General features: G+C 42.2%; 1 protein-coding gene across 10 annotated transcripts in view; it reads left to right on the top strand.

Moving 5' to 3' along the window:
• The window catches only part of plat (plasminogen activator, tissue), a 48,988-nt gene that overhangs the window by 5,637 nt on the left and 24,100 nt on the right, over nt 1-19,251 (top strand). For 6 of the 10 annotated variants that reach the window (XM_061898477.1, XM_061898457.1, XM_061898397.1 and 3 more), the window contains one exon: nt 13,837-13,926. In XM_061898477.1, coding sequence (XP_061754461.1) covers nt 13,870-13,926 — 57 coding nt within the window. In that variant the 5' untranslated portion in view covers nt 13,837-13,869. Of the gene's footprint in view, nt 1-4,082; nt 4,203-6,500; nt 6,697-6,790; nt 6,865-8,278; nt 8,708-13,836; nt 13,927-19,251 lie in introns of those variants that run through there. The other 4 variants (XM_061898419.1, XM_061898414.1, XM_061898406.1 and 1 more) reach the window with 4 other exon arrangements.

Below are 19,251 nucleotides of genomic sequence, written 5' to 3'. Positions count from 1 at the left end.
TAGTGGAAAAGCGGCAAATGAGTGAAAGCGACATAGAGGTTGCCATGGAGACAAGGGTTTTCTTACGTGCCTGGCTGCAGTCACAAAGCGACACCTGTCCGTCAGTAATAACAGTCCCTGATAACCTGGACAATTTCAAACCGTTATTTGTTTTTTTTATTGTTTAATTTGCAGTGCCTCACACGACGAACACTATATATATTTCTATATGACGCCGGATAACACTCCGGGAGCCGTCACTTTTTTGCGCTCGCTATCCCTGTACTTTCCCGGTTATTATCCACCGACCGCCATGTTGTTGTAGGGAGGAAAAGGGGAACGACACACATTGCGGAAAGCACATTATTCTCCGTGCGCCGGCTAAATACAAATATATTCCACAACCCCAAACATGTCTTTTTCAAAGCCTGCAGTGAAGAGAAATGTTATTGATGAGCAAAGACAATTCCAGGAACAGGATTTTTAAACACATATACCTTTTTACCTTTTGAATTCCTTCCTCTTCTTTCCTGACAATTTAAATCAATGTTCAAGTATTTTTTTTTCATTGTAAAGAATAATACATACATTTTAATTTAATTCTTTATTTTAGCTTCTGTATTTTCGACGAGGAATACTTGTGAAATATTTCTTCAAACTTATTATGATTAAAATGTACGAAAATTATTCTGGCAAATCTAGAAAATCTGTAGAATCAAAAATAAATCTTATTCCAAAGTCTTTTGAATTTCTTTTAAAATTTTTGTTCTGGAAAATCTAGAAGAAATAATGATTTGTCTTTGTAAAGCTTGGTCCAATTTGTTATATATTCTAACAAAGTGCAGAATGGATTTTAACCTATTCAAAACATGTCATCCAAATTCTAAAATTAATCTTAATCAGAAAAAAATACTAATGATGTCCCATAAATTCTTTTTTAAAAAATGTTCAGAAAGATTCGAATTAGCTAGTTTTTCTCTTAATTTTTTCCGGTTGAATTTTGAATTTTAAAGAGTCAAAATTGAAGATAAACTATGTTTCAAAATTTAATTTTCATTTTTTTGGTGTTTTCTCCTCTTTTAAACCGTTCAATTAAGTATTTTTTTAATCATTTATTCCATACAAAAAACCTACCGTAAAAGGAAAAAAAAATTTATGTACGACGGAATGACAAACAGAAATACCCATTTTTTATATATGTAGATTTATTTATTAAAGGTAAATTGAGCAAATTGGCTATTTCTGGCAATTTATTTAAGTGTGTATCAAACTGGTAGCCCTTCGCATTTATCAGTACCCAAGAAGTAGCTCTTGGCTTCAAAAAGGTTGGTGACCTCTGCTGTAAAGTATTTAAACAGCAACATTATGCTCGGTTAGCGTATTCGTTGAAGAAAAATCCAATGATCAAATAACAGCTCCTACATCAAGATGAGGAGTTGACATGGTATCATTTTAAGATGTTTAGCAAAGCTTGTAAAAAAAAAAAAAAAGTTATCATTTATGACACGATCAACTTGAAAACCAACAGTTTAAGGACCTCGCCTCTTAAAAGGGTAGCAAACGAGCAAGTAATAATGTTAGAACGTCATTAAAAAAAAAAAATTTGAAAAAGGGGAGCTTTAACATGGAGATGACAAAGCGCATATGAGCAATGCTAGAATTAGTATTTTCGTGTAGCAATGCAAGTATGGTCCGTGCACATTCTCACAGTTTTAAACATCCACATTTCAGCCTCCTAGCACAAAGACAAGAATGTCACACTTGCATCTTTTACAAACTCAGCGCCCCGTCATCGTTACACTTCCTTGTCACTGTCAACATAAACTCCATGCAAGTCGTCCAAGAAAGCAGTGGAAGGGAATACAGTACACACCAACGGAATTCCTACACTGTAAAAAAAAAAAATCTGGAAAAAACGGTCATTTACTGGCAGCTACGGCTGCCAAACGGAAACCACAGGATTAAAGTAAAACATTGTAAACCAAATAATGATCAAAAACATCCATCCATCCATCCATCCATTTTCTACCGCTTATTCCCTTTTGGGGTCGCGGGGGGCGCTGGCGCCTATCCCAGCTACAATCGGGCGGAAGGCGGGGCACACCCCGGACAAGTCGCCACCTCACCGCAGGGCCAACACAGACAGACAGACAACATTCACACTCACATTCACACACTAGGGCCAATTTAATGTTGCCAATCAACCTATCCCCAGGTGCATATTTACAGAAATTTCATGAAACGTTTTGCGAGGAAATATCGTAATTTTACAGATTTTTACTAAATTATTAAAATTATTCACCTTCAATAAAGTGACAATGCTGGCAGTTCCACAGAAAAATACAATTGTTTTACAGATTTTTTTATGAATTGTTAGGATCAGGGGTCTCTCATTCACTTTACCGGGGGGCCACTGGATGCAGGAACTTGGTGCAAAGTGGGTTCACCTTCCAAGAATGGCAATCCCGCCCTAGCGACAAACTTACCGATCCTACCATTGTACTGCCAGAATTTCAGTGACAATTAAGTAGGATTGACCCAATATTTGCCCGGGCAAATATATCGCGGTGGTACCGTGACAGGGCTTTGTCGCACTCTGCGTTCGCTCTATCACGGAATCAACAGCGTGCCGGCTAAGGCGCATGATGAGTATGGCTTCGACGCACATATGTTAGCAACTGCAAGACATACTTGGTCAACAGCCACACAGGTCACACTGACGGTGGCCGTACAAACAACTTTAACACTATTACAAATATGCGCCACACTGTGAACCCACACCAAACAAGAATGATAAACACATTTCAGGAGAACATACTCACTGTAACACAACATAAACACAACATAGCAAATACCCACAATCCCATGCAGCGCTGACTCTTCCGGGCTACACCCCCGCTACATCACCGCCCCCTTTCGTGCGTGGTTGAAGTGCGCGGGGTTTGGTGGTGGGGGTGTATATTGTAACACATGGAATTCTGGGTATTGTTTCTGTAGTGTTGATATTGTGTTACGGTGAAGATGTTCTCCTGAAATGTGTTTGTCATTCTTGTTTGGTGTGGGTTCACAGTGAGGCGCATATTTGTAACAGTGTTAGTTGTTTGTACGGCCACCGTCAGTGTGACCTGTATGGCTGTTGGCTGTGATCAAGTATGTCATGCAGTCTCCAATGTGTGTCATATTGCAGAGAAAGATTTAAAATTGTTAGTATGGTCATGTCTTTAATGTCCTCTGTGTTCTTTGATGTTTGATGTTTCCCTCTTACACACATGGAAGAGGGATGTGTACTATGGCTATGAGTTGTCGTTGTTTTTTTTTGTTTTTTTTTTCCCTTGGCCTCAGTCTGCACCCCCTCTCCAAGGCCCAGGCTAAGACCGATTTTTTTAATTTCATTTTAATGTTCTATTCCCCCCCCCCCCCCCCTTGTTTACCTGTATTTCATCTTTTTTTGTAAGGGGCGCTGGAAGCCGGCAGACCCGTCAGCGATCCTGTTCTGTCTCCCTGTAATGTTTGTCTGATCTTGAATGGGATTGTGCTGAAAATTGTAATTTTCCTGAAGGAACTCTCCTGACGGAATGAATAAAGTACTATCTAATCTAATCTAATCTAATAAACCTTTATACATATATTTTCCGACTTGAATGTAAAAATACACATAAATATTCAAAAAATAAGATTTACCTTAAAATTACATATAAAACTGTTGAATTGTTAGTATGGACATTGACTTTTATATAACAAGCTACGTATTTAATAAAAGTTAATTACTGTAATTTTACATGAATTTGAAAGTAATTTGAGAAAACAGAAAATGAAATGTATAATTAATTTGGTATTTTTCTGTAAAAAAATTGAAATATACATAGTATGTCATTACTAGCATATTGCTTAAAATAACAGGCGGTTTGTTTATTTACAGATAATGTCTTCAATTCTACAGTTTTATAACCTATTTAAAAAAAAAAATTACAGTAGAAATTTAGAGTAAATTAACCGTAAAAATAAGATTTTTTTTTTACAGTGTATGCAAAAAAAAGAATATCTCATCATGTGTGCAGATGTGCTTGTTAATGTCTAATTTGCTGCGTTTGTTTGGTCGACAGATGTGGCAGTGCCATGACTCAGAGTCTGGCTTCTTCTCCGATTGACTTCTTCCACTCATATTTGACCTACTAAAGAAACCACATTGTCCTCTTACAATTCATCACTTCAAGTTTGCTTAAGTAAGAAGAAACTCAATTTGGGTCATGGCTGTTTTTGTCTCTTTTTAGGGCTTGATTTACAAAACCCAAAAGCAGTAAAGTTATAATGATTTTCAAATCATTTTCAACTTATATTCAATTGAATAGACTGCAAAGACAAGATATTTAACTTTCGAACTGGGTATCAACATTTTTTTTTGCAAATAATCATTAAGTTAGAAGTAAATGTTTGGGAATTAAGGCAAACAATTTTAGAAGCTTTTCTGGTGGACTTATTTCCCATTCTTGCTTGATGTACAGCTTAAAGGCCTACTGAAATTAGATTTTCTTATTTAAACGGGGATAGCAGGTCCATTCTATGTGTCATACTTGATCATTTCGCGATATTGCCGTATTTTTGCTGAAAGGATTTAGTAGAGAACATCGGCGATTAAGTTCGCAACTTTTGGTCGCTAATAAAAAAGCCTTGCTTTTACCGGAAGTCGCAGACGATGATGTCACCGGTGTGAGGGCTCCTCACATCCTCACATTGTTTTCAATGGGAGCCTCCAACAGCAAGAGCTATTCGGACCGAGAAAACGACAATTTCCCCATTAATTTGAGCGAGGATGAAAGATTTGTGAATGATGATATTGATAGCAAAGGACTACAAAAAAATAAATAAATAAAAAAAGTGGGAAAAAAAAGGCGATTGCATTGGGAGCAATTCAGATGTTTTTAGACACTAGGATAATTCTGGGAAATCCCTTATCTTTCTATTGTGTTGCTAGTGTTTTAGTAAGTTAAATAGTACCTGATAGTCGGAGGGGTGTGTCCACGGGTGTCTTGACGCCAGTGTCTGAGGTAAGTCGACGGCAGCTGCGTGGACGGCGCAAGCTCTGCAGATGTCCGGTCAGAGGCGACATTTTACCACAATTTCCTCACCCAAACCTGACGGTTGACAAGTGGTCGGGATCTATGTTCGCTTGACCGCTCTGATCCATAGTAAAGCTTCACCTCCGGGAATTTTAAACAAGGAATCACCGTGTGTTTGTGTGGCTAAAGGCTAAAGCTTCCCACCTCCATCTTTTCACTTTGACTTCTCCATTATTAATTGCACAAATTGCAAAAGATTCAGCAACACAGATGTCCAGAATACTGTTTAATTGCGCGATAAAAAGAGACGATTTTTAGGCGCAAGTGGTGTTGCGCTAATATGTCCCCTCCAACTCAAGACGTCACGCGCACGCTTCATCATTCCGGGCTGTTTTCAACAAGAAACTCCGCGGGAAATTTTAATTGGAATTTTGTAAACTAAAAAGGCCGTATTGGCATGTGTTGCAATGTTAATATTTCATCATTGATATATAAACTATCAGACTGCGTGGTCGGTAGTAGTGGGTTTCAGTAGGCCTTTAAGTTAAGACTTAAGGGACGGCGTGGCACAGTTGGGAGAGCGACCGTGCCAGCAACCTGAGGTTTCCTGGTTGGATCCCTACCTTCTACCAACCTTGTCACGTCTTTTGTGTCCTTGAGCAAGACACTTCACCCTTGCTCCTAATGGGTAGGGGTTAGGGCCTTGCATGGCCGCTCCCGCCATCAGTGTGTGAATGAGTGAATGTAGAAATAGTGTCAAAGCGCTTTGAGTACCTTGAAGGTGATGTTATAAAAAAAAGGTGATGTAACACAGTGGTGAACATGCCCTTTCCCAACTACTTTGGCAGGTCTAAATTAATTATTTGCAAAACAAAATAAAGTTTATGAGTTTGAACATCAAACATTCATTTGAATATGGGTTGAAAAGGATTTGCAAATCATTGTATTCCGTTTATATTTACATCCAACACAATTTTCCAACTCATACGGAAACGGGGTTTGTAATAGTGTTTGTCCATCACTTGGTTTGTTAGCTATCTATATTTTAGGAACTGACAGACAGGTGGTTACCATCAGCACGGAGAATGGGTTCATTGTGACTCAAACAGGAACGATAGAAAACCCCTTCAACATATGCGAAAAATTGCGGTCCACATTATTTGTTTCTGTTGTGGTTGTTTACATGCAGGCTTGTTCTCGCAGGTTCGCGGAAAATAACATGAAATGTTGGAATAGTTTCATTTATAGCCAGTTTCCGCCTAACTCACAATCCAATGGACAAATAGTGATCCAAATAATACTCGCCTTCACACTTTGCAAGCTAATTAATAGCGTTTGCAGGCTGTCAAGTAGGGCTTCATGCATGCCAGATACCAGACTCCAGACAGGGTGGGAGGCACATGTGTTTATGTCTGATGCCAGCGGGCTTGTACGTTGTAGGGCTTGATATGTGTTTCACAGCCAGTATTGTAGCAGGAAACACATGTTTTCAGCTGACATGGGGGACAGAGAGGGGGAGACCGCTAAGCTCCACAGCTGCACAAAAGGAAAACAGAAAGGAGACTATAAACATACTCGTCTATCCGTTGGGGTTCTGTTTGGGGGTTAAAAGTGCTGGGGTTTGACACAACAACTCAAATGTGACACTTCTTCTTTCACGGTGAGTGTGTGAATGTTAAAGTGTTGGTCCTGTGTGATACTTATTGTGCGTTGTGGATTCGGTGATATCGAAATATTTCTCTGATTTCTGTTAGGTCAGTCAACCAAAGAAAGTGAGTCAGTAGACAGCACAGAAGAAAAACGTTCCCAGGATTAAAGGATCAGACATGTATGTTTGGTTTCTGTACACATTAAGGGGAGTATTTTGAAGGCACATTTTGACTGCAGGAACTTTAACATAGCCTATTGTACAATGGACTGCAGGAACTTTTGTCTAAATGTATTTCCTGGGTAGTTTATCTATCCTTAAAAGAGTCCCGGCTAGTTGAAAGGTGCCAGAACTTTTGTTCTGCTGCATGGAAAATGTTTGATGGAATGACTACTCATTGGATTTAATTTTTTAAATTAAATGCAGGTCAAAACACGCTGACTGTAGATGAACAGACAATGACGCATAAACTATTTTAACCCATTTTTTACTATGACAAAACAAAAGTAAACTACAGTCTGATGTGGAAATGTTTATTGAAAAACCACATCACTGCCTCCTATTACAATGATTAGGGTTATGGATATGCTATTAGTTTTTTTCAAACATGCATATAGTCTACATCATGGGTGTCAAACTCTGGCCCGTGGGCCAAATTTGGCCCGCCGTGTAATTTGATTTGGCCCTTGAGGCAATATCAATTTGACATTCGAGCTGGCCCGCTGGTATCACACACACCCCCGCTGTAAAACCGCAAATTCTCATACTTGCCAACCCTCCCCATTTTCCCGAGAGACTCCCGAAGTTCAGTGCCTCTCCTGAAAATCTCCCGAGACATCCATTTTCCCCAATTTCTCCCAATTTTCACCCGGACAACAATATTGGGGGCGGGCCTTAAAGGCACTGCCTTTAGCGTCCTCCTCAACCTGTCGTCCACGTCCGCTGTTCCTCCATACAAACAGCGTGCCGGCCCAGTCACATAATATATGCGGCTTTTACACACAGACACAAGTAAATGCATCGCATACTTGGTCAACAGCCGAGGGTGGCCGTATAAACAACTTTAACACTGTTACAAATATGCACCACACTGTGAACCCACACCAAACAAGAATGACAAACACATTTCAGGAGAACATCCGTAACACAAGTTAACACAACAGAACAAATAACCATAACCCCTTGCAGCACTAACTCTTCCGGGATGCAACAATATACACCCCCCTACCCCCAACCCCGCCCACCTAAACCTCCCCATGCACTTTCTCTTGCCACTTCAAGGCTTGAATGTTTGATTCATTCCTTATTGTTATTTTATTTTCAAATGTATTATTAGCCTGTTGAAAAAGTTTATTTTGATAATTACCTCAGAAGGCTGCAAATATAAAAGAGGCATTAAAGTTTCTCTCAATTTTTTTTATATGCCTTTGATATTTTATTATTATTATTATTATTATTATTATTATTATTATTATCATTATTGGAAACTTGATTTTGCATGTCACTTTAAAGTTATATAAGCCTTGCTGGTTCAATATTCAATGCAAAACTTGTTTGGGTCCCTATTAAAAGTTTCATTTGTTCAACCTTGGCCCGCGACTTTGTTCAGTTTTAAATTTTGGCCCATTCTGTATTTGAGTTTGACACCCCTGGTCTACATTTTAATTTTGTATGGAATAATATGCATGACAAGTCGAACTGGAGTGTCAAACCATCATCCCACATGACCTGATGTGATGCAAGACAAATTTCATGACACTAACAGCTCTCTCCAAGCCGCCACAGAATGATAAATACAGCAAACGTGATGATAACCATGGAACCAGAAATCTAATGAGGGAAAAACGGAAATTTCCGTTTTTGGTCCGGCCCTCACTGACTTGGGAGCATTGCAAAATTATGTGCGTCCCAAAGTCACCAGCCTTGGCGCCACTATAGACAGCGATTTTGTCGGACCTGGACATGGATTTTTTGTGCTCCTTCGACGCAGCGGGATTAAAGGACGAGCCAGGCGTGAGTCCAGGTACATATTTGTTTATTTAAACACTATAATAAAAAATAAACAGGCTAAAGGCGCTCATAATAAGGTACAGAACTTGGCTACAAAAATATAAAAAAAAACACTTGCTCGATCGGCATGAATGATAATGAACACACAAAAGAAACTATCAACGATACTCAATAAACCAAGAACTAGCACTGAGGCAAAAAATACAAAAGGCTTAGTCAAAATAAAGTAGCAGCGTGGCAAGGCATGAAGGGTGCGTGGTCGTGGTCAAAATATGCAGGCATCTACAAAAGGCAATGAAAGCAAATAGCAAAGTTCCCAGAACGATGAACAGAAAACAAATGACTTAAGTCAGGGGTGTCAAACTCAAATACAGAGTGGGCCGAAATTTAAAACCGAACTAAGCCGTGGGCCGAGGTTGAACAAATTAACCTTTTAATAGGGACCCAAACAAGTTTTGCATTGAACATTGAACAAGCAAGGCTTGTATATTGTAGCACCCCAAAAGAGTTAGTGCTGCAAGGCGTTCTGGGTATTGGTTCTGTTGTTACGGTGCGGATGTTCTCCCGAAATGTGTAATTCTTGTTTGGTGTGGGTTCACAGTGTGGCGCATATTTGTAACAGTGTTAAAGTTATTTATACAGCCACCCTCAGTGTGACTTGTAAGGCTGTTGACCAAGTATGCCTTGCATTCACTTGTGTGTGTGTATAAGCCGCATATATTATGTGACTGGGCCAGCACGCTGTTTGTATAGAGGAAAAGCGGACGTGGAGACAGGTTGTAGAGAACGCCAAAGGCAGTGCCTTCAAAGCCCACCCAAAATATTGTTGTCCTAGATGAAATTCGAGAGGGGCACTGAACTTCGGGAGTCTCCCGGGAAAATCGAGAGGGTTGGCAAGTAAGAGTGTTAGCGGTGAATGCGGTGTTACAGCGGCGGGCCAGTTCTAATGTTAATTTGATATTGCCTCAAGGGCCAAGTGAAATTACACAGTGGGCCAAATTAGGCCCGCGGGCCAGAGTTTGACACCCATGTAGTAGCAGTGGTAATGAGAAACAGGTGTGAGAGCTGAGGGACGGGGCGTGACTAGGATGGCAAGGTGAAAATCAATGGGTTGGCATAGAAACAAACAAAACCAGGAAATGCAAAACGTGAAACAAGAGTCCAAAAACAAAAAAAAACATGACAAAACATAAACCTTGCTTAACAGGCATGACAGATTTTAAACTTGACAAACAAGTCAATGGCGTTTTAAAATCGTGTTTTTATCACCTTCGTCTTTTAGTAAAGGTTCAACCGTTTTTATCTTTTAACCTTTTTGAACAAGTGGTGCATGCTTTTATTTCAAGTCGCCTGGACTACTAATGCACTTTATGCTGGCATTAGCCAAAAAGCTCTCTCCCGGTTGCAGTTAGTCCAGAACGCGGCAGCACAACTTTTGACAGAGGCCAGGAAACGCCAGCATATAACCCCAATTCTTCAGAGTTTGCACTGGCTCCCTGTTCATTTTAGAATTGATTTTAAGACATTGCTGTTTGTTTTTAAATCTTTACATGGACTGGCACCTCAATACGTCTCGGACCTTATCCAAATTTACATCCCTGCGCGCGCTCTGAGGTCCGAGAGCCAGTTCCAGCTCGTGGTGCCCAAGACCAGACTTAAGACCAGGGGAGACAGGGCCTTCTCTGTGGTCGGCCCTAAGCTCTGGAACACTCTGCCCCTCCATGTTCAAACTGCTTCCACAGTGGAGGGTTTTAAGTCTCGTCTTAAGACCCACTTTTATTCTTTGGCTTTTAACACTACGTGAGTTGTGTGGTCCTCTGTCCTCTGTTGTCCTCTGTGTTTTTATACTTTTTGATGTCTATTTTACAGTTTTAATTGATTTTACCCTTTAAAATTGTTTTTAATCATATTTATTTTATATTGTTTTTGTATTTGTTTTATATTTATTTTTTTGTTTTTATTCAGTCATTGGTGGAGCAGGATATTGTTTTTTAATATTGTTTTTAACATGGCTGTGCAGCACTTTGGAAACATTCTTGTTGTTTAAATGTGCTATATGAATAAAGTGGATTGGATTGGATTGGATAATTATAAACTTAACATTTTTGATTCCAAAAATGTAAATAATGCAGCACAAGGGCCGGCGTGGCGCAGTGGTAGAGTGGCCGTGCGCAACCCGAGGGTCCCTGGTTCAATCCCACCTAGTCCCAACCTCGTTGTGTCCTGAGCAAGACACTTCACCCTTGCTCCTGATGGGTGCTGGTTAGCGCCTTGCATGGCAGCTCCCTCCATCAGTGTGTGAATGTGTGTGTGAATGGGTAAATGTGGAAGTAGTGTCAAAGCGCTTTGAGTACCTTGAAGGTAGAAAAGCGCTATACAAGTACAACCCATTTTTTATTTATCACTAATATACATTATCTCAATGTAGTAGCTGCAAATAGTTAGTTACTTGAGTTTTACTTAGTTTATCAAACAGTTGTTAGGTCCTGTCATTGTTGATAGGGATGTTGTCTGTACAGGTTGCAAAGGTTTTATGATGACAGAAATTTCAAATCAGGGGTCTAAAACGTAATTTAATTGGGGGGCGCTGACGGTTAAAGGCCTACTGAAACCCACTACTACCGACCACGCAGTCTGATAGTTTATATATCAATGATGAAATATTAACATTGCAACACATGCCAATACGGCCTTTTTAGTTTAGTAAATTACAATTTTAAATTTCCCGCGGAGTTTCTTGTTGAAAACATCGCGGAATGATGACGCGTGCGCGTGACGTCACGGACTGTAGAGGACATATTAGCGCAGAACCATTTGCGGCTAAAAGTAGTCTCTTTTCATCGTGGAGTTAAATAGTATTCTGGACATCTGTGTTGCTGAATCTTTTGCAATTTGTTCAATTAATAATGGAGAAGTCAAAGTAGAAAGATTGAGTTGGGAAGCTTTAGCCTTTAGCCACACAAACACACGGTGATTCCTTGTTTAAAATTCCCGGAGGTGAAGCTTTACTATGGATTAGAGCGGCCAAGCGAACATGGTTCCCGACCACTTGTCAACCGGCAGGTTTCGATGAGAAAACTGTGGTAAAAAGTCACCTCTTACTGGAGATCTGTGGAGTTTGCGCTGTCCTTGTCTGCGTGAGAACGTATACTCGAATATCACGATATAGTCATTTTCTATATTGGACAGAAACAAACCCGCGATATATCGTGTATATCGATATATCGCCCAGCCCTACTTCACATTAATATGGGAAATATTTAAAGTATTCTTAGTTATCGCTCTATGAACACATAGACGTATTGCTTTTTTACCAAATACTGCACATTGTTCGTAACCCGCAGCTATCCTAGCTTAGTTTACGCCAACACCCTACGAAGTGCTGAGTGTGAAACAGAATAAAACAGGCTTTGATTCAAAGTTAACTCAAAAAGAATGTTAGTGATAATGTGCGTGTAGCTTCATTTAGGCTCCTTTTTGTTTCCTCGATCTCAACACGCAACCCCATCCCCCTGTTGTGACTCATGTTTACTCACACTGAACTTGAGATTTAGCAGTTGCTCTCCTCTGCACTCCATCTGCAGATGTAACCTGACAACACATTCACACTGTGCACACACACACAGGCCTGAGAAAAAAGTGGAACAGAAGAGGAAATCTGTTATCTTTTCCTTGAGCAATAAAAACCAAATAGGAGTTGACGTCTTCTTCCTCCAGGCTTGCCTTGCTGCTTTCCTCTCATTTCCTCGACCGTCCGTGGCGGATATATTCTTATATAGCAGAAGAAATTTGTCAGGAAACCTCAGCTTGATGCCTCTTTTGTGAGTGTATACAAAATGATTCCTATTTACTCCTGGTGTGTTTGACCTCTTTGAATTATGCTTTATTGAATGTTAATGGAAGAAGTCAACGTTTGACTGAAGGATAAAACTCAAACTCATCATCTAAATGAGTACTATAACTTCCTGTGTGACTCAAGCAATTGACAAAACTTCAATAGATGACAATTTCCGCCATGCATGAACTCCCCTGATCCTAAGTCCCACCCTTTCCTTCCACTGGTCTCGGTCACAGGCGTCTGAGGCATGCAGGAAGGACGCAACAAAAGACATACAGTTGTAGATAGAATTAAGCGAGGTGAACAGTGTGTATTACTTTCCTGCAATTGTCGGGCGACTATTGATGACCCAACATAGCATTCAGCGACTTAGTCCAACAAGAACACTCAAGCTCAATCAAACAATCAATTTTTATTTATATAGCCCTAAATCACAAATCTCTCAAAGGACTGTACAAACCATTACGACTACGACATCCTCGGAAGAACCCACAAAAGGGCAAGGAAAACTCAAACCCAGTGGGCAGGGAGAATTCACATCCAGTGGGACGCCAGTGACAATGCTGACTATGAGAAACCTTGGAGAGGACCTCAGATGTGGGCAACCCCCCCCCCCCCCTCTAGGGGACAGAAAGCAATGGATGTCGAGCGGGTCTAACATGATACTGTGAAAGTTCAATCCATAGTGGCTCCAACACAGCCGCGAGAGTTCAGTTCAAAGCGGATCCAAGACAGCAGCGAGAGTCCCGTCCACAGGAAACCATCCCAAGCGGAGGCGGATCAGCAGCCAAAATGAATTACATGGCGGGATAAATTTGGCCCGTGGGCCAGAGTTTGACACCCATGCCCTAAACTGATTCATAATTTTAAAAAATCAATTTGAAGAAAAGAATACATTTTTCAAAAATACATGTGTTCAAAATCCATCTCCAGATCGGGGAAGAAACCCTGCCCCATGTGGGGGAGTTCAAGTACCAACTCATACATAGAGCGGACGACAGAGAGCCCTGATCATCGATGCCTGCAAACAGGCCTGATACCCCATGATGATGATGATTCAAACAGTGTTACTGTTCAAACTGTGTGGAATGTTGCAGTGGTCAAAAATATTAAATATATTTGTCAAATAAAACCCCTGCCTAGTTTTTAATGGAAACTCGAACCTACCACGCTACTGGATTTTAATGTTGGTCAATTTGGTGGTACTTGGAGAGCCAAGTGTTTTCTGGGGTGGTACTTGGTGAAACAATAAAAACGAGTTTCAGAACCACGGATCTAATTTGAAATTTGTTTTGCACTTGCAGAGAACTGAAGAGCTCTAAACGTCTACATTGACCATGACTCGGACACTGTTATTGCTCCTGGCTGCTCTTTGCTACTCCCTTGCGGACAATGTAAGTACTACACTTCGTGTTTGCAAAGAAAGTGGTGAAAGTGCCATACCACAAATTTTCTTTCTGAGTGGATACACAGTAAAATTCAGGCTTGTATCGGTAAAACCAATCAGATACCGATACTTTGTGCAAGTATATCTAATTTGTCTGGTATTCAACTTTATATGCAATAAGCTCCAAATAGCCTACAATAAAAATATATGTACTGTTGCGATCTGTGACTCAGATCTTCACATGTTTATTTTTCCATCTTTGTTTCATTCTCTTCTGACCCACTTACTTCCTGTTTAGTCCGTTACCATGGTTACACATTGATTTCACCTGCTCCTCGTTTTCTACACACCTGGTTCTCCTTGATTTCTCCCTATATAAGCTTTCCTCTTTTCTTTGTTCAGTCTCGGATCCTAATTTGCCCACGCGCAACAGTGACGACTCTCGACCTTCATCTTTGTATGTATATTCTCGCTAGCTTTTACGCTAAGCCATTTGTTTATTTAATAAATCCATTTATAACTTACCTTGTTGTGTTCATCGCTTCGACGCATCCCCGGAAGAACCAATCCGGCATTACAATGCCACACAAGCGTCACAGTAGGATCCGAGCATCAAAATGTTTTTCCGCGTCGAAACCACGGGAGGAACCCTTCGACTTGGGTTTGTGGTTGGAGCTCGTGGCTTGGGAGCAGGAAAGACTTGACTGTGGGCCTGAAGTCCCCTCCGAAGCCGTTCGCGCTGCCCCGAAGAGGCGGGGGGTCCAGTGGAGAGGCCCCCCGCACGGCAGTAATGTTCCAGCACCACTTATTCCTCCCCATGGACACAGCAAGTTTCACCCCGTCCAGGATTCACCCGTCATTACCGGTAATCCTGCTTGTTTTTTTTCAAATCATTCCTTAAGCTGCCATGACACTTTTTCTGACACAAGCGATGACGTCAATTGGGGAACGCCCACCGGTGACGCAACACCGGCCTCTGTTGATGACATTTTTTCAGAAGATTTTTATATTGTGGACAGTAATTCTCATTCCCAACCTTTTTTGAATATCAATAACATTCATGACAAGATACAGAATTATCAGGATATTTTTTCTTATTATTCTAGTCAACCTCAGTCACCTAGTTTTTCTCCTACACCTCCTTTAAAACCTCATTCTCCGGCCAAGTCCAAGGTGTTTCCTCCCTTTTCTAAAGGAAATTCTGGACAAATTAAAGGGGAGGAGTCGGCCCGCCTCCAAGCCTCCCACCACCCTCCCTTAAGGTCAGTCCCTGACCATAGGGAACGGGTCTGGGATCCCCGTCTGGAGGAAGGGGCTATGACCTATAGCTGTGCTACGGAGGTAGCACAGATACTACCCTCTAAACCACAGCCACCATGTAGACCTCCTCCACCTGTTTTTCCCCCGGCCAAATCTCAACGGCCTTGTAGACCTCCTCCACCTGTTTTTCCCCTGGCCAAGTCTCAACGGCCTTGTAGACCTCCTCCACCTGTTTTTCCCCCGGCCAAGTCTCAACGGCCTTGTAGACCTCCTCTACCTGATTTTTCCCCGGCCAAATCTCAACGGCCTTGTAGACCTCCTCCACCTGTTTTTCCCCCGGCCAAGTCTCAACGGCCTTGTAGACCTCCTCCACCGGTGTTCGGACTCGCGAGGTCATTACCTCCAGCACGTCCTCCACCACCGGTGTTCTGCACTGCTCCCAGTCTGGTTCTCACACCAGCACATGACTCTCGCCTGGTTTTCAAGCCAGAATTAGACTCTCGCCTGGTTTTCACACCAGAAAATGTTGCTAGCCTGGTTCTCAAGCCAGCACTAGACTCCCACCTGGTTCTCACACCAGCCTCCGACCCAGAACTGGTTCTCATACCAGTTACAGACTTTAGCCTGGAGCCCACTCCAGTACCAGCTCCAGAGCTGGAGCCTACTCCAGTACCAGCTCCACGCCGCCAAGCGCCGGTACCAGCTCCACGCCGCCAAGCGCCGGTACCAGCTCCGCGCCGCCAAGCACCGCCGACGACGGGGCTGGAGCCCACACCAGCGTCGACGACGGGGCTGGAGCCCACACCAGCGTCGACGACGGGGCTGGAACCTTCACCTGTGTCGACAGGGCTGGAGCCCACTCCAGTGCCAGCTCCTCGACAAGCGCCGGTACCAGCTCCACGCCGCCAAGCACTGCCGACGAAGAAGCTGGAGCCCACACCGGCGCCGACGATGAGGCTGGAGCTCACACCAGTCACGACTCCTGCGGCTCCCAGGCCGCCTCCGACGACTCCTGCGGCTCCCAGGCCGCCTCCGACGACTCCTGCGGCTCCCAGGCCGCCTCCGACGACTCCTGCGGCTCCCAGGCCGCCTCCGACGACTCCTGCGGCTGCAGCACCCGCATCATCCTCGCCAGCTGCAGCACCCGCATCATCCTCGCCAGCTGCACTCGGGCCTGCTTTGGCTGCAGTCCCCGCACCCTCGTCTGCTGCTTCCAAGCCTGCTGGGATTTCGGTGCTGAGGCGTCGTCCACCACGTCGATCACGGGCGTGGCCTCTGCGAGGTCATCCTCCTCGCCAGACACTCCCTCCTCCATGTCGGCCACGGATGTGGCCGTGCCCGGGTCGTCCGCCTCGCCGGGCACCTCATCCTGCGATGCGGCCACTAATGTGGCCTTTTCGAGGTCGCCCGCCAAAACTTTTTCGGCAGCGGCGTTCCATCCGCCGCCGCCACTTGACTTGTCCTCGGTGGATTCGGGGACACACGACTTGGCGACCCTCCACCGTGGCCTCCCTCCGCCCTCCCTTCGTTTGTGGACTCTGTTTTTGGGGAGGGGGTTCAAGTTGTTTCTTATTTGTTTTTGTTTTCTTTGAGACATCTGGAATCTGTCTTTTTGGGGGGGGGAATACTGTTGCGATCTGTGACTCAGATCTTCACATGTTTATTTTTCCATCTTTGTTTCATTCTCTTCTGACCCACTTACTTCCTGTTTAGTCCGTTACCATGGTTACACATTGATTTCACCTGCTCCTCGTTTTCTACACACCTGGTTCTCCTTGATTTCTCCCTATATAAGCTTTCCTCTTTTCTTTGTTCAGTCTCGGATCCTAATTTGCCCACGCGCAACAGTGACGACTCTCGACCTTCATCTTTGTATGTATATTCTCGCTAGCTTTTACGCTAAGCCATTTGTTTATTTAATAAATCCATTTATAACTTACCTTGTTGTGTTCATCGCTTCGACGCATCCCCGGAAGAACCAATCCGGCATTACAATGCCACACAAGCGTCACATGTACACCTGTTTTTTTTTTATAATACCAAGACTATTCTCATATGCCAGTAATTGTCTTCAATAAACAAATGGCAGACTGAATGACTGAGCACATAACGTACTTAGGACCCGAAAGATGATGACCTGGGCAGGGCGAAGCCAGAGGAAACTCTGGATGAGGCCCGCAGCGAAAGACTAATCTTCTAGACCAGGGGTGTCAAACGTACGGCCCGAGGGCCGGATCAGGCCCGCGGACAGGTTTTATCCGGTCCGCGGGAGGAGTTTGCTAAGTATAGAAAATAACCAGAAATTTTTGAATGAAAGAAACTGCTGTTCAAAATGTGTCCACTGGATGTCGCAATAGAAATTATTTGTATCTTTGTAGACGATGCTACATATGTACAAAATAAACCACAGGATGATCCAACTACACAAATGACATAGGGTAATTTGATTTTGATACGATTTTTTTATCCTGATAGATTGAAAATTAACACCAATTATGAACATTATCACATAATTTATTCATACACTATAAATAACAACAAATACATTATACATACTATTAACCGCATTAGGTAATTGTAAAAAAAACAAAAAAAACATGATTTGTACAATTTTAGAATGTGCTTGTTCTATTTTTGTAAACAACGAAAACAATCTGAAGTTGTCTTTATTTTTAAGTTATCGTGCCGTGATTTTACCTTTCCGGCCCACTTGGGAGTAGATTTTTCTCCATGTGGCCCCCGTTCTAAAAGGTGTGTGACACCACTGTTCTAGACTAAAAGGCAGACGAAAACATACTTCCCACCAATCGTGTTTTATTTAAACAAGATCTCAATGATTTAGTCCAGGGGTGTCCAAACATTTTCCACCAAGGACCGCATACTATATTTATTGGTATAAAAAAAAAATAAAAAAAAAACACAGACATATACTATATATTTAAAATAAATAATTTGTGTCTGTTTTGTATTGTGGGTGACAAAGCGTATTATTACTATCAAAATGTTATTTTTTCCATCTATTTTCCTGAAATTCTTATTGTTGTTTTTTTCTTTTTTTTTCAACAATGTACTGCGGGCCAAAAAAACCCGAGCTGTGGGCCGCAAATGGCCCCCAGGCCGTACTTTGGACACCCCACCTCCTTTACATTGAGTTCCTGTCATTGATATGCATTAGCTTAAAGTATCAAAAGTATCGATATTTTGATTTGGCGATATCAATATTAGAGCATTCAAATCTGGTATCGGTGGTATATATATATATACTGTGTATATATATATATACTGTGTGTATATATATATATACACAGTATATATATATACACACACACATATATACATATATACATATATATATGTCTTAATTGGGTTATCCAGAGAATAGTGCTCGATACCGTGGTAGAGCGCAATATGTGTGTGTGTGAAAAATCACAAGACTGCTTCATCTCTACAGAACTGTTTCATGAGGGGTTCCCTCAATCGTCAGGAGATTTTCCTGATGATTGAGGGAACCCCTCATGAAATCCATGACTCTTTCAGGCTATATTATACACCCCGCTAGCACCAACAACCCCCCCCCCCCCTTCCGTGTGTCGGTTGAGGTGAACGAGGGTGTATAATATAGTCAGGAATAGTCATGGATGCAAAGGATTCTGGGTATTTGTTGTGTTGCGTTTATGTTGTGTTACTGTGGGGATGTTCTCCCGAAATGTGTTTGTCATTCTTGTTTGATGTGGGTTGACAGTGTGGTGCATATTAGTAAGAGTGTTAAAGTTATTTATATCACAACCTTCAGTGTACTCTGTGTCACCCATTATGCCTTGCAGTCGTGTATGTGTATCTGCGGAAGCCACATACAACATGTTACTGGACTGGCAAGATGTTTGTACATGTTGTAAAAGGCGTTTAAGGCAATGGCTTCATGGCACACCCTTACTACTGTTACTACTGCAAGACAAGTCTGTCACAAGGGCGCTACACCTGGCGGCACAACCATGTTCTGAAGTGTTTAGCGGCCACGTTAGAGGCCAGAAGAGTGAAGATCAATGCCCTGCCCCCGCCAAAAGTACATCCT

Source organism: Nerophis ophidion, linkage group LG01, assembly GCF_033978795.1.
Source record: "Nerophis ophidion isolate RoL-2023_Sa linkage group LG01, RoL_Noph_v1.0, whole genome shotgun sequence".
Classification (NCBI taxonomy): Eukaryota; Metazoa; Chordata; class Actinopteri; order Syngnathiformes; family Syngnathidae; genus Nerophis; species Nerophis ophidion.
Note: the sequence above shows the minus strand (reverse complement) of the source record. Positions and strands in the feature narration are given on the sequence as shown.